Genomic DNA, 15,992 nt, shown 5'->3' with positions numbered 1-15,992 from the left:
TAATTAGCAACCTAGAGAGTGGTGATTCTGTTGGTCTAAGGTCATACGATTTTTCCAAAGCCTTTGATACTGTGCAGCACAAGATTTTAGGTGACAAACTAAATTTTTATGGTTTTACTCGAAGTGCAGTTCAACTTGTATTGTCCTATTTAAGTAGCAGGAATCAATTTGTTTACAAAGATGGCGTCCTGTCCAATGGTAGACTAGTTGATTACGGCGTGCCTCAAGGCTCTATCTTAGGACCCATTCTATTTAATATTTATATAAATGATTTGCCAATAAATATGGATAGCAATAGTAAAGATGGGTACCTATTTGCAGATGATTTTGGCTTAAAAATAAATTGCCCCTCTAAGCATGATCTTGAAAGTGAGAGGAATCAAAGTTATTTGGTTCTAAAAGATTGGTGTGCAGCAAATAATCTTTCTCTCAATGATAGTAAAACCGCTGACATTAACTTTGCATTCAGAAAGGTTAAGGGTGAGACTCCATTGAAGTTTTTAGGTGTTTTTATTGACCCTTGTCTGTCGTGGGATGCACACATTGACTATTTATCAGGTAGGATGGCTAAAGGATTGTATATGTTACGGAGACTATGTGTCACTGTGGATGTGTCTGTACTAGTGAATATTTACTATGCACACATCCAGAGTCTCCTTTCTTACGGAATAATGCTTTGGGCAAACAGTGTAAACGCCAAATCAATTTTTGTTCTTCAAAAGAAAGCAATAAGAATAATATGCAAGCTACCATATAATGCACATTGTAGACCTTATTTCATTCACCTAGGTATCCTGACGTTGCCGTCGTTATATGTCTTAAAAATATTATGTTATGTACGAGGCAATTTGAATAAGTATGATTCTAATAGCTTCCATAGTTTAAATACAAGAAATAGACACAAACTTAGAATTCCATTGTACAGTCACACTAAATCACAAAGAAACTGGCACTTCACATCTATCAAATTATATAACTCCACACCTGACCACTTGAAGGAACTCACATGCACACAATTTAAAAAAGTATTGAAAGCAGTGTTAATTGATGAATGTTTGTACACCGTACATGACTATTTTAGAATAGATTGGAATCGTTTTATGTGATTCTTGTGTTATTTTATTGTTCTGATACTGACTGATCTTAGTGTTTTTGTGTTTGTTTTGACTTACTTTAGTGTTAAAAAATTGACGAAGTCCATGTATTCATGTGAATATTTTATGACCAATAAAATTCTATTCTATTCTATTCTATTCTATTGAAACTATAGAAGTTATGGAAATACAGCAATAGACTGGCTTCTCCACACATCTGTGTAATCACTTGTCAGCTGATTTATGATGAATAATTCTATAGTCTGATTAGTTTAGTATAGTCTAATTTAGTTTTTGTGGAAAATTCATGATAAGAAACATTGATACGCAGGGCGATAACAAAATCTTTGAAAATACAGATATTTGAATTATTGAAAACTATACGATAGTCTACTGGCCTTCCCGTTGTTTTCCTAACCAATCATGAAACAGTTCGAATTCTTCTTCTATCATAAAAATTAGGTTTTCGAGAATAATTTGCTATAAGAGCCTGTGATAACGAAGCGATAACAGCGTATTTGAAAATTCAGATATTTACTTTTTTAAATCGGTATGATAGTGTACTCACCTTCCCGATCTCGAACAAGTTTGAATTTATGCTGATTACAATGTATACTGGCTAGAGGTATTTACTGGCAATATATACTGGAGAAAGAGTGAGGAAGTGAAATAGAGTGAATGAGAGAGTGGGGCAGACAAAAAAACGCCAAGTATAGATTGGAAGAATCATCCAAATAATAGATTGGAATGGGTGAGGAGGAACGATAATAAAGTTTCCAGTTTGAAACATCTTGAGTTTGTACTTTGAGACATTACCTATACAAAGAGTGAGAGGGGCGAGGGAAAGAGAGATAGAGAGAGAAAGAGAGCGAAGGATAGGGAAGAGAGAGAGAGAGCGTGTGTGTGAGAGGTGAAGTGAGAAAGAATAAGTACAGTACGCGCCTAAATGATTTCAATTGAAATGATGACTATGGAAGAATATTATGACCGTTGGCGGGAACACAGAGTTGGCGGGAACACAGCGAAAATCAACCGATTCTCAACAACACAGTCTACACTGAACCATATTTTTCTGTTTGAGCTTGTCCGTGCTTTGAAATCGAATGTTGAAGTGAGGTCCAAGTTATAAAGGCAGTGGAGAAAGATAGGAAACAACGTTGCCGATCCTCTGTCTTGTTAATACGTTATTCTATAGACAGTAGCTGATAGACATGCGGTTAATCGCCGACAAAATTTCCATGAAGAATTTTTAAAGTTTTCAATACGGAAAAGTTCCTTATCGTCTTATAACGGATTGCCGGATTAAGGAAGTGATAGAACGATATAGGAGAAGATAATGATAATACAGTGCCATAGAATTATAAAATGTGAGAGGATACATAATTTAGTCTCAATATATTATGCGATATATAACTTGAATAGAAGCTTAAAAATCAACTTGGTTGGATATAGAAGATGTAAGTTAGTTGCAGAGAAGATATTCTCAAATCTCTTAACAGCATATAAATAGAAAAAAAAACAAGTTTTGTTGTTTGTGAAGTAATCGATGTGAATGAATGTTGATTACGAGTTTTGATCAATTGTGGTGAAATTAAGAAACGCATTAATTGATTTATGTGTATCATGAACACAATAATCGAGAGTGATGTTATGAATTTGAAGAACCAATTCAAATGCATGAACATTTAAAACAAGAAGTAATCATCGGACTAATAAATAGCTTCCTAAATATCAAATTTGATACCATAAAATTGATAATGGAAGAAAAATTCAAATCGTTCAATCGTCATCTTGTTCAAAACGGGTTGATCCCAATAATTACTGAGACATTGCTGCTCCACAGTTCGATAAATTATCCGACCTTAACAGGAGAGTAGCTCTATTATTGTTGAGCAATGCACCTCTCCAAGTGCTGGATCCTCTATATTATTTGTGTTCAAGTACTTCAAGAGTATTATAGAGCCTGAATAGTAAGATTAATGATAATCTTAATTTATCATCAAGTTTATCAAATTAATATGCAATTATTTGTTGATTGGATACTTCTCTTCGAAAAGGAATAGTAGTTTCATATTCAATGTATTCTAGCAAATCACCGGTATTGATTGTCATGTCTTGGAGAGACCTACATGTTAGATGATCAGATTAAAATGTTAAGTCAAACTGATTGAGTAAGTCATCACCTTGGACTGATGTTGTCGACTTTCCGAAACCTGAATTGTACTAGTCCACTAGTGAGAAAACTTACAATCTTTTTTTAACATTGGATTAGAATACAAATTTCTATATTAAACTGAGGAAAATGTCTATCTTTCTCATTCAATTCTGAATTTGAATGAGAAATTACAATTCTGACCCCAATAAGCCGTGCTAAATATTCTTTTACATTGTACTTCATTCTATAATATAAAATAGGCAAAGAAGACAAATGCCCCAAAAAATAATATTATAACAACAAATAGAATCCTTAATTAGGTATGGCAACGAGGCTTGGGGATGTGCTGCAAACTACCTATTAGACAGGGTAGAGCGTATCCAATTCAGAACCCTCAAATGTATAATGTCCGTATCTAACCGATCAAATTTCACAATTCATGATAAACAATCCGTTCAACGATTTTTTCACACACTCACTCCAAAAAAATTCTATCTATATAAGTTAGTATTGATGTACAGAAATAATTATTCTTACCGACAATTTGCACCTATACCTCAATATAATCTTAGAGCATTCAGTGTGTATTCAATTCCTAGATATAATAATTTGTACGGAAAAAGATCATTGAAATACACTATTCCAAAACTGTTCAATTTGCTCCCTATCATCATCCGAGATTACTCAAAGGAAGATATTTCCCAACGTATCATTGTGAATGATTTTAATTTGTGACACTACTAATCCAACACTTTAATGTCTACTATATAGTGAAAAATCATCAATCTTTTGCTTTTTTATAATTACAAAATATTAGTTTGCTGGTAAAATGAATTTTAGTATCTGTGAAACACCGCCGCCTTAGAGTGACTATCTAATTTTTCATAATATATATTAATATATCATTTAATTTTCATATACTATATGGATGGTAATTAACGTTTGAGACTCCCGATCACTTATTGTATTTTTTATTTAGTATTATCCTTAATTCTGAATAAGATTAATATCTTTTGATGTTTACTTAATATTGAGTATCAAGTTTATTTTATTTTAAATGTAATTTAGTTTTATGATTTGGAGGTTTTTAGTTTTCCATTTTTTTCCAATTCCCATTAACCCTATACCACCCTATTAATCATCCTTAGTTCATCTAATACCCCATACTCCTTTTTAAATTCCTAAACTCACAGTTTCATGAAAAAATTTTTTCCTTAGTTTATTTTTCAAGTTAGCATTCATTCTATTTATGTATTTTATTATTTGTAGGCACCTGCTGTAAAATCTTTTAGGTTTAGCGGGACCAATTTTGTAAAGCATTTTACTGAATAAAATGATTGATTGATTGATTGATAGGAAAACTCGAGTTTCTACCATCCATCATAATCATTAGGAACATTTTTAAGATTAGACTTTGCTGGACGTCAAAAGGGCAAGAGGTTGTAGCGACCACACTTGAAAAAGATGTCAAAACATTTGTTAAAAATAAACAAAGCAACATCCCCGCAAATCTTCAAATCACCTCATGCAAATCTTAAGAATGTAGAGAAGACAATAAATAACAACCAACAAAAATAATTTAGGAAAGATCGTGTAATCAAATGGAAAATTCATTGACGACATTGCTGGATCACAATGATTTGAAATGTGTTTCAAGTTTCGAAACAATAAAAAAGTGATCAAAAATGATCTAAAAGAAATATAGATTTAACAAATGCTCAGTCTCACCTTGTTAGCCGCCCCATTTTGCGCCCTTACTCGAACCTTACTATAGTGTGTTAGAATGCGAACTGAATTATTCAGTTTCCTGCTGGCTCCTGCTTTCTCCACTGAAATCTCCCTTTTCCTACCACTAAAATTCCCTTTTACTGTCAGAATTTCCCCGTACCGTCACAGAGTAGTGAGTCTAGTAGTGGGGGGAGGGCGTGACTACAGCACTCAGCACTGCGCCACAGAATAGATACAGAATGGAAACTTGTAATCAAACGCCTATCCAACCAATGCTTTTTACATGACCCCAATACTAAACACGTCACGTGACCTTGGGAAGTTCCAATCCTGGTCTTCTGATTGGCTCGTGGCGGTGAACGAGATCAATTGATCCGGATCATTAAAGTGATCCGAACCTACCATCAATACTATTACAATGCGGCGCTTTCTAACAAGATGGCGGATTTTTGCGTCAGGTATAGCCAAGTTTCCTTACTGTATGTATACTGTGACTGCGCTACCTCTTCGAATGGGCCTTCGAATCGCCTGCCATGTATTCAGAACAGTACTCTGACCATTCTCTGACCCATACTCTGACCATACTCTGACCCGTTCTCTGACCATTACGGCAAATAACTATTTTTAAGTTTATGTTCACCAATTTTGATGTGAGGTTAACTTCGATAAAACAAGAATAACGCATCACTTAAATCAAATCGTAACTAAGTTCTGGACGGTACTTGTGGCCGAAGAGACAGTACTGCCTCTTTTTCTGGTGGCCATATACAGTAGAGAAATCTATTTTTCTTGAAAAAAAAATATATAGAGTTGTGACGCTCTGACTTTAAAAACCACTAAAACCGGTGCAAGCCTGCAAGGAACCTTGGAACCAACGCTTATTGCTATTTTACCAACAGCTTTTGCGACTAAAGGGTTCCGACTATGGAATAAACAACAATCTATAGGTTTATTTTGTATAAGTTTATTATTTATGTAATTTATGCACAAGTTTTCTCTAGTTCCGACATAAGAAAGGAGGCCTTTCTCAGATAAAATCAGGTGCTCCCTACCCTACAGGTGGTGGGACATTGTTTAACAAGGCGTTGATCACATAGAATTAGCAATTCAGTTGAAGGCTGAATCGTTTATCTTTTCAATATACTCTTTATAATTCTATTTAGATTATGAGGTTGAATGATTACTTCTGCAACTTCCATCAGGAGAATATGAAGTTTTAGTTTTTAGAGAAGAGAAACTTTCTGAAAAATTTTTTGGTGGAAATGTGAAAAAGTATTGATAGCTTGAAGATATGATCCACAAAAGAATATAGCACAAAATAAACTACGTTTGTAATAAAAATAGATTGTTGACCTACTCAGTACGGTACTCAGAACTATTATTCTGGAAATAATGAATCTATGGCTTCCATAGGTTCATCGATGTAATATTATAATATTCTGAATTGATCTGGCAACATAGCAAAGCGAGAAAGAGATAGATTTGTTGAATGATAGACAAGAATAGCAATACAATACATATCAAACACTAACATTATAATGTGGACTTGACTGTAGACCTTGAACAACATTTCCAGTGTTGGAAAAATATCGTCGCCAGTTGGTAATTATTTCATAGAACGGCTTGCCGTTCAATGCACTCGTTTCTCAGAAAAACAAGCAGCTGCTAACACAAGTGCGCCGTGCAGTCGCGCGCTTATTTAATTACCAATAATTGGACCACACACTATGACAGTTGACAAATGAAATCAATAATATTCACCGAGAACCAACGACAATGCTCTAAAAATTCTATTTTACGATTGATTTATTGAAGTTTAAGATAATGAATTATTTGAAGTTTAAAATTCCACTGGATTACTACACTGCTGAGTAGAAAATGAATTTGATTGGTTCTTATGAAGGTATTCATACATTACCAGGTTGCCAATATGTGAAAATTTCTAATCATAATGAAATAAAAACACACTTATATTGTCAAATTCTAGAGTTTTATTTGGTAGTTTAGTGTGTATTGACAATGACTCAGTCGAATTTTTACTTCTAAGTAAAATTATTTCTAATTTATGAATCTATTTTTTTTTCATTTACTCCACTCATTTTTTCCACACTTGCTTTGATTTCCTTTTCTTCAAATTTTTAGTTTTCTTTAGTATCTCCTTCATACTAACTCCCTTCTCTTTTTCCATTTTAAATTCTTCTCCATCACCAATTTCTCAAATTTCATCTTTTTATTCCCTTTTTCATTCACTTTTACGTCTCCTTCTCCCCCGACTTTCCCTCCTCCACCTCCTCTCATCTTCTTCCCCTTTATACTTTCTCACCCCTTCCTCACCTTTCTCTTACTCTTTTATCTCCTATGAGTAATTCCTATACCTACCCACATTTCCTCCACGCAAATTAATCAAAGTTCATTATTTTATCCGCTGGCTACAACCGGTATAACATGCACTAAAAATCTCCCGTGAAACTTCCCTCTAATCACCTACCGTTTTCAAAGTTTATACCAACTTAAAAAACAAATGAAGTCATTACTCTTTCCTGTATAGGGCTACTTGTAATATAAATATAAAGAAAATAATTGAAAATCTCAGTACCCTTTTTTAAAAATATTTTATCACGACATGTTTCGGTCAATTATGCCATTTTCAAGTGATATGAATTAAATAAATAAATAATAATGGAAGACTCTTATTTTGATCATATGTTAGTGTATTCATATGTTTTTATGAACTAGGACTGTAAATTTTGGGTTTAAATTCGCATGATTCTATCAAAAATGGGGTTATTGGTGTCTAATTGGATCAAGTTTATTATTTTATCTCTGTTTAATTTTGCTGCTTTATAAATATGAAATTCTTCTTTGACATTCAGTTTTTGACTTTTATTACCATAATTAAGTATTTTCATATTGGAATTTATATCTGTAAAATTATGGCCTGAATCTATCAAGTGTTCAGCAAATGCCGACTTTTGTGTATAATTTTTAGATTTTAGTGCTTGGATATGTTCTCGAAACCTGATATGGAAATTTCTACCCGTTTGCCCGATATAGAATTTGTCGCAATCACTTCACGATTTGAAGTCATTACTGCTTAGTTCCATGATACCATACTACACTTTTCTCGCTATAATACTCACAGCAACTAGCACACCTACAAATTGAACAAATACACCCACACTTTACACAAATACACTCGCAAATTACACTAATTTCCATGAATACACCCATTTATCCTTCAACAATGCTTCCTTTTGTGTTAAGCCGCGTTTACACCGGAGTTGGCAATAAAAAATTGCCAATTTCGATTGCAGACGCTAGTTGCCGATGGAAGTCTGCAACTTGTACTTGCAACCTGGGCACATAGTTTGTTTTTAGGTCTGCAACCTGCAACTTGCAACTAAACTTTACAGTATGTAGAAAATCAGACAGTATGTAGAATGTCGAGTGCTGAAGGCAGCGTGTGTTATTTTATCAAAATGTAGAAAACCGAGAAGATACAGGGTTCGACCTTCATTGCAGGCAAGAGCAAAGTATAGCGGCAGCGATCTTTTAAATGATTTAAATCGAGATGATACAGATCCTTTGACGGGGGAATTGAGATGCGATGGCAGTGTAAATAACTTTTAAGAATGTCAAGTGACGATTTTGAAAGTTTAATTGTTGGTATTGGACACATAATTAGTAAACAGGATACTAACTACAGGAAAGAAATTCCAGTGCGAGAAAGATTGGCTATTACATTGCGCTTTTTGGCGAGTGGCAACTCTCATACTAGTCTCAGTTATTTGTTTAAAGTTTCCAAAAGTGCGATATCTATTTTAGTGCCAGAGGTTTGTGAGGCTGTTATAGGTTTCCTGAAGGATAACATACAGGTGAGCAAAGAAAGAAAATTACTAAATATTGTTATTTTTAGATACCTTTTATTTGTTTACGTTGTGCACTGAGTTAAATAAATCTAGACAAAAGTTAATTGTTAATAAATCTAGTTAATAATCTAGACAAAAAAGTTGCAACCTGGTAGTGACTTGCTAATAAAATATGAACACAAAGTTAAGTTAATGTTCCAAAGTAACACAATTCATAAAATTAGAAATAATGTATACATCAAAAAAACTCCAAATCAAACAAAGAAACTCTATAGCTTAAGAAATATAGGCTATAGCTTAGCTTGAGTAATGTATAGCGCTTACATTATAGCTAGCGACCACGTGGAGCCAACAGGCGGGAGGGGTAGCGGGGTAGTTGCAGATTCAAGTTGCAACTGAAGTTAGCGCTGCAACTCGCATTGCCAACCGGGGTTGGCAACCGCCTTGATCTTTACCGACTCCGGTCGGAAAACCAAATTTCGATTGCCAACTCGCAAAATTCTATTTTACGATTGATTTATTGAAGTTTAAGATAATGAATTATTTGAAGTTTAAAATTCCACTGGATTACTACACTGCTGAGTAGAAAATGAATTTGATTGGTTCTTATGAAGGTATTCATACATTACCAGGTTGCCAATATGTGAAAATTTCTAATCATAATGAAATAAAAACACACTTATATTGTCAAATTCTAGAGTTTTATTTGGTAGTTTAGTGTGTATTGACAATGACTCAGTCGAATTTTTACTTCTAAGTAAAATTATTTCTAATTTATGAATCTATTTTTTTTTCATTTACTCCACTCATTTTTTCCACACTTGCTTTGATTTCCTTTTCTTCAAATTTTTAGTTTTCTTTAGTATCTCCTTCATACTAACTCCCTTCTCTTTTTCCATTTTAAATTCTTCTCCATCACCAATTTCTCAAATTTCATCTTTTTATTCCCTTTTTCATTCACTTTTACGTCTCCTTCTCCCCCGACTTTCCCTCCTCCACCTCCTCTCATCTTCTTCCCCTTTATACTTTCTCACCCCTTCCTCACCTTTCTCTTACTCTTTTATCTCCTATGAGTAATTCCTATACCTACCCACATTTCCTCCACGCAAATTAATCAAAGTTCATTATTTTATCCGCTGGCTACAACCGGTATAACATGCACTAAAAATCTCCCGTGAAACTTCCCTCTAATCACCTACCGTTTTCAAAGTTTATACCAACTTAAAAAACAAATGAAGTCATTACTGCTTAGTTCCATGATACCATACTACACTTTTCTCGCTATAATACTCACAGCAACTAGCACACCTACAAATTGAACAAATACACCCACACTTTACACAAATACACTCGCAAATTACACTAATTTCCATGAATACACCCATTTATCCTTCAACAATGCTTCCTTTTGTGTTATACTGATGCAAACAAATTATAAACCTCTAAACTGACTCCCATACCTTTCTACTCTATTTCATATACATGTATTGTACATAAATACAAACTCTGGTAATTGTTTAAATCGGTGTGTGTGTGTGTGGGTGTGTGTGATTGATTGATTGATTGAGTACTTTATTTATGTGGATTACAATATATACTGGCTTATACACTTATATACAATAGCTTACAATACAGCAAAATTATAGATGAATTTACATAATATAGACTAAGAAAATAATTATTGAACTGTATATGATATGAAAAAGCAGTTTGTAATATAATAAATATAGATAATAATCATATTGTTATGCATCTACATAAATTGGCGGAGCTTTGGACATATCAATGTCCATTCTTCAGAAAGAATATTAAAAATATCCTCCCCACCAACTCTCTACCAAAAGAGAGAGAGAGAGAGAGAGAGAGAGAGAGAGAGAGAGAGAGAGAGAGAGAGAGTGATATGGAGAGTGTGATATTGAGATTTAAGAGAGTGAGAGTGAGAGAGAGAGAGTGAGTGATATGGAGAGTGTGATATTGAGATTTAAGAGTGAGAGAGAGAGAGAGAGAGTGAGTGATATGGAGAGTGTGATATTGAGATTTAAGAGAGTGAGAGTGAGAGAGAGAGAGAGAGAGAGAGAGAGAGAGAGAGAGAGAGAGAGAGAGAGAGAGTGAGTGATATGCAGAGAGAGTGTGATAATAATATTGAGATTTAAGAGTGAGAGAGAGAGAGAGATGAGAACGAGAGAAAATGGAAGAGCGTCAGAGAGTAAAAGTTGAAGAGAGACTAGTACAGTATATATACATTGTTTTAAAGAAGTTGAGAGAGCGATAGAGAGAGTAAATTTGAGGATTAGTAGAGTTTAATAACGTGGTACGCTCATAAAACCGCGCTCAGGTCTACATACAGTTCTAAAGTGATTAGCGTAAGGAAATGAAGTAATAGTGGGGTGTTTTAGAGGTAGGAGGGGGGACGGTAAGGGTTGGCCAAGTCATTACTAACACTTGCATCCCTCTAATGAAGTATACATACATATTTTCCATGTATGTAATTTTGGCTGTTCTTCTTAATGGAAGACTAGTTGATACTCGTAGATTTAACAGAAAGGAATTATCCAAGGATAAAAGAAAGGTATTGCTCAAAACCTTTTTCTTTTCTAAATTGTTATATATAATGGATGAATTTTATAAACTTTTAGTTTTATTAGTCGTCCATGACATCGGTATTGCTTAAAACCTTTTTCTTTTTCAAATGTTTATATAACATAATGAATGAATTTTATAGAAGTTTTGTTTTATTAGTCCTCCATGACATCGGTTAAAAAAAAAGTTCAAAATTTTTTCAAATAAAAAAATAATTAATCGTCTAGACCCGGTTTCTAGATAATTTGTACCAACCTATAGATCGAATGTACCCTATAGATCGAATAATGATTCAACGGTCCATTGGATTCCATATCCTAAAGAATAATCAATAAATGGATATCCCATTTCTAGGTATCCTAGAAATCGGGCCTCAATATGAAAACTTGAATTAATCTGAATCTAATGGTAGTCCTTTTGATGGTGCTAATGATATTGTACATTGGTTTTCAATTTCCAATAGGAAAAATCAAATCAATCTGAATCTAATGAACTAAATATAGTGATCCTATTGATGGAGCTACTCCATGCTCTTGTACACCAAATAACCAAATAACTTTGGAGGAAACACCTTTGAGAATTGATTACACAGGCGCCCAATCAATAATGATACATACACCACACAAAAGAGATAATACACATCCCATATTCTGGGGAAACCAATGAGATTGTCTCCTATATTAATGATGTTGTTAGTGTTGAAAATCATGACGATGACAATGATGCTGTAGATGACTGTTAAGATAGAAACCTAACACACCATTAGCCCTATCAGACTATTAACAGAGTAGTTCCAGGTACTGCTAACAATTTATGTAGTTGATATACCTGTGTTTATAGTGTACATGATATATAAATACATTGAAAATCTTCATTAATTTATATCGATATTTGACCGACAGCAGTGAGGTCTATGTTTTAAATCTGATTTTCTTTCGTATGTATGTAAAACATTTACGGCCAAACACGTTCATAGAATTCTATGAGATTTGGCAGGAATATTCCTTTTTCAACTGCGCGTCGAGGTAATTTTGAATTTCATGAATAATAAATGAAAGGAGAAGAAATTTCCTCCATACTCCAATATCACTATATATCGCTGCCCCAGTTCTTTGAAGGTGTTTTCATTTTCACTTTCTTATGTTATAATATTTTAAACATTAGTGGAAAAACATTTTTAATATGACTTATGGGTAATGAAATTATTCAGAATTCAAAGATGAACCCCAATTTGACATTGGTTTTCAATAGAATCAAAAGAATAGCGAGTTAATAGCTTAATCCCGAACTTAAACCTGCCTCCTAGCAGGTCTAAGTTGGAGTCTAAAATCATCATTTTTGCTCCTGAGATTATCTCATTTTAGCCTGATTCCGATCTCAGCAATCCACCGAGATTATCTTTTAAACTCGAGTTGATCTACGCTTGAACTCAGCAATCCACCGAGATTAATTTTTAGCCTAGACTGGATCTCAGCAAACCGATTTTTAGACCGCCGGTTTTTCCCTGCGATAATTGCCGGTCGGCTAACTTTTGCGCTCGAGTGTGGTTAATCCCGATCTCAGCAAACCGATTTTTGATCTGCGGCGCAAAAACCGGTTTTTAGCCGAGCGCAAGAGATAATCCCGATCTCAGCAATCGCCCCTAAGAGAAATGCCAAACCGTCGACTTGAATCTTAGACCTCACTTCGCTCGGTCAATTAGAGCAGATGGAGATTGATTTTTTCTAATTTAAATTGATTTGTGTTTGATTCAGAATTGAATTGCATTTGAGCTAATGGAGTAGAATTGTGTTAAATTTGATCAGATTGAGATAAAATTAAGATGAATCCGAGCAGATAAAATAATAATATCTGAGCAGATGAAATTGAAATAAAATATAATTTGGGTAGAGTTGGATTGAGTTTAAATATCTGAGTAGATGATGTAGTTTATGTTGAATTTGGAAAAGATTTAGAATTGATTCAAATCAAAAGAGGAGTAAAATTGTGTTCATTTAGAGCCGATAAAGTTGAAGTTAAGTTGAATTTGTACATTAGTAGTTGAAATGTGACCACTTTCGGTAGAGTCGAATAAAATTGAGTTTAAATTCGATTTAATGGATTTGAATTGTGTTAAACTTGACACCAACTATTTGATGAGTACAAAATATCGAATTTCCATAGCATAATATTGTTCAGTTCAAATAGAAAAACAACCATGAAATTTAGTGAAATGTATGAATTTTATGTCACAAAACATTTTGTTCTGCACTATCCCCACAACTCAATCTTACAACCCAACCAATCCTGTTAATTAGTTTATGTTATGTATATTGAGCAATCGTAAAAAAAAAATTATACGTGTTAGATAACTAATTAGATATACGTAGTTCCTGTATAAAATTAATATTGGATAATACCATAGACTAGCCTACTAAACACGTTAGATCTGTGATAATACGTGGAACCGTAGCTGAATTTTGAGAAACCAAGCCTCTTACGGTTCTATTCACACCGACACAATGTCGCAATGCGATTGATTCACGTGTAATCCAATATGGCCGTTCACACAGTAACTGCGCTCTGAATAGAGGTGCTTTGGCCTCACGCCTCAGTACATGAAAGTGTGACCAATCATTTGGCGATTGCGTTCCAGTAGCAACAAAAGAGCAAGAAAATTCTAATTCCCGACGGACTAACCGAGACGCTACGTTAACCATTGTTGGCAAATGCAGGAAAAAATTGAGACCAATTTGAGTGTGACCGTTAGGGGGGCACCCAAACTATCCAAAAGTTCTTATCTACTTATCTCCGCTTCTTATCTACATATTTCATATTATTTGATCACTCCTTGTATATTTTTATACTAATGGATTTCAAATAATTGATAAGAGGACTCACCAACTAGCTTGAAGTATGAGGAAAATCTCCGATAATAGCTTGACATACCTGCAAGAAAACGTAACATATTAGTTTGATATATAGGCAGTTGAAAAAACAAAATTTGTTTAGAGGTTATCTTTATTATTCTTTAGGGCACTTTTGAACATTAAAAGAAATTTTAAATTGATAATGGCATCATATAGCCGAAACATGTTGAGATTGATTAAATTTAACTAAATTATTTTAAAAAGGTATTTGGATTTCTATTTTTATTTACAAATATAGGTTATATTTGTAAGAAGCTGGTTGCTCTACATTCACGCTTCTTCTTTCTAATCATATGAACCATATGACTTGTTAATAATTTACTAATGTTGTTTATCAAACTATCATTGAATGTTCATATTTGTACAGTTTAAGTTATTGAGATTATTTATATTATAATTGACATTAAAAATCGATTTTCTAAAGTAAATGAAAATCTTTCGTCAATTATTCATTAATGTGCGAAGTAAGATCATTATAAATCGATTTTTTGTTCAACATGCCGAAAAAAGGTAAGAGTGAATTTTCAATTGATATTGATAGGAAATTTGTTTTGGAAAAATTCTCGGGGAAAATTGGACAAAATGCAAAATTCTGCCTGGAAGATTTTGAGAAAGAATGTATCCGTTACAATATCCACAACGATGAAGAAAAAATAACATGTTTAAGACTATTTTTAGAAGGGAGTTCTGAAGATTGTTATACTTCCTACAAATATAAATTAGGATTGAAAAATTGGAATTTGTGGTCAAAAACATTTCTCCAAACTTTTTCTAATAAAGGCTGGTCAAATGTGAGATATGCATATTCATTCAAATACATTGAAAATTTTGGATCTATGCTTGATTATGCTTTGAAGAAGGAACGATTATTGCTTGAATGTGAGAGAACTATGACAGATGAATCTAGAATCTCACATATTGTTGTGGGACTACCAGTTCATATTCAGAATAGATTAGATAAGGAAAATATCGAGACCACAGAAGATCTGATGAATGAGATTCAAAAATATGATTCATTCACAAACTCAAACGGACATAGTCATATAAATAGCCAGAAAAAAGACTCAACAAAGATGGAAGAGATAAGAAGAAAGAAGACTCCTTGTTCTGTATGTACAGCCTTGGGAAAACCAAATCGCTTTCATCCTGCAGAGATCTGTAGGAATAGAAATAAAACAGTGAATTTCACAACCTGTGAGGAAAATACAGTCGATGTTGATAACTCAAAAAACTGAATAAGCCGGCGTGTAAGTTCATTCCATTGATTACAGTTAATGTACTAGTTGATAAAAAGAAGATTGTAAAAGGGGTTTATGACAGTGGCTCAAATATCACTCTAATAAATCAGAAAATTGTTGATGAGCTGAAGACAAAACTTATGAACGACCATAACCTTTTTCGAACTATTAGTGGTGTGAATTTTACAAATCGCCGGGCCAAAATTCCAATGAAAATCAATAAAATCGAAGAAATATTAGATGTATATGTTGTGAAGAACAATAATTTCTCTTATGACTTACTTCTTGGATTGGATGCAATAAAAAAGTTCAAATTGATACAGAATGAAAATTTAGAAATTTTACAGAAGGTTGATGACAAAACAGATGTTGAAAGATTGAATTATGAGTCATCTGTCTTCTCTGTAAATATGGAAAGC

General features: G+C 33.6%; 1 protein-coding gene across 1 annotated transcript in view; it reads right to left on the bottom strand.

Moving 5' to 3' along the window:
• The window catches only part of LOC120355239, a 58,949-nt gene extending 44,561 nt beyond the window's left edge, over positions 1 to 14,388 (bottom strand). The window contains exon 1 of the mRNA XM_039443585.1: positions 14,307 to 14,388. Within this exon, the coding sequence (XP_039299519.1) occupies positions 14,307 to 14,373 (67 nt within the window). The 5' untranslated portion in view covers positions 14,374 to 14,388. The remainder of the gene's footprint in view (positions 1 to 14,306) is intronic.
• Positions 14,389 to 15,992: the final 1,604 nt, after the last annotated feature.

Source organism: Nilaparvata lugens, chromosome Y, assembly GCF_014356525.2.
Source record: "Nilaparvata lugens isolate BPH chromosome Y, ASM1435652v1, whole genome shotgun sequence".
Taxonomy (NCBI): domain Eukaryota; kingdom Metazoa; phylum Arthropoda; class Insecta; order Hemiptera; family Delphacidae; genus Nilaparvata; species Nilaparvata lugens.
Note: the sequence above shows the minus strand (reverse complement) of the source record. Positions and strands in the feature narration are given on the sequence as shown.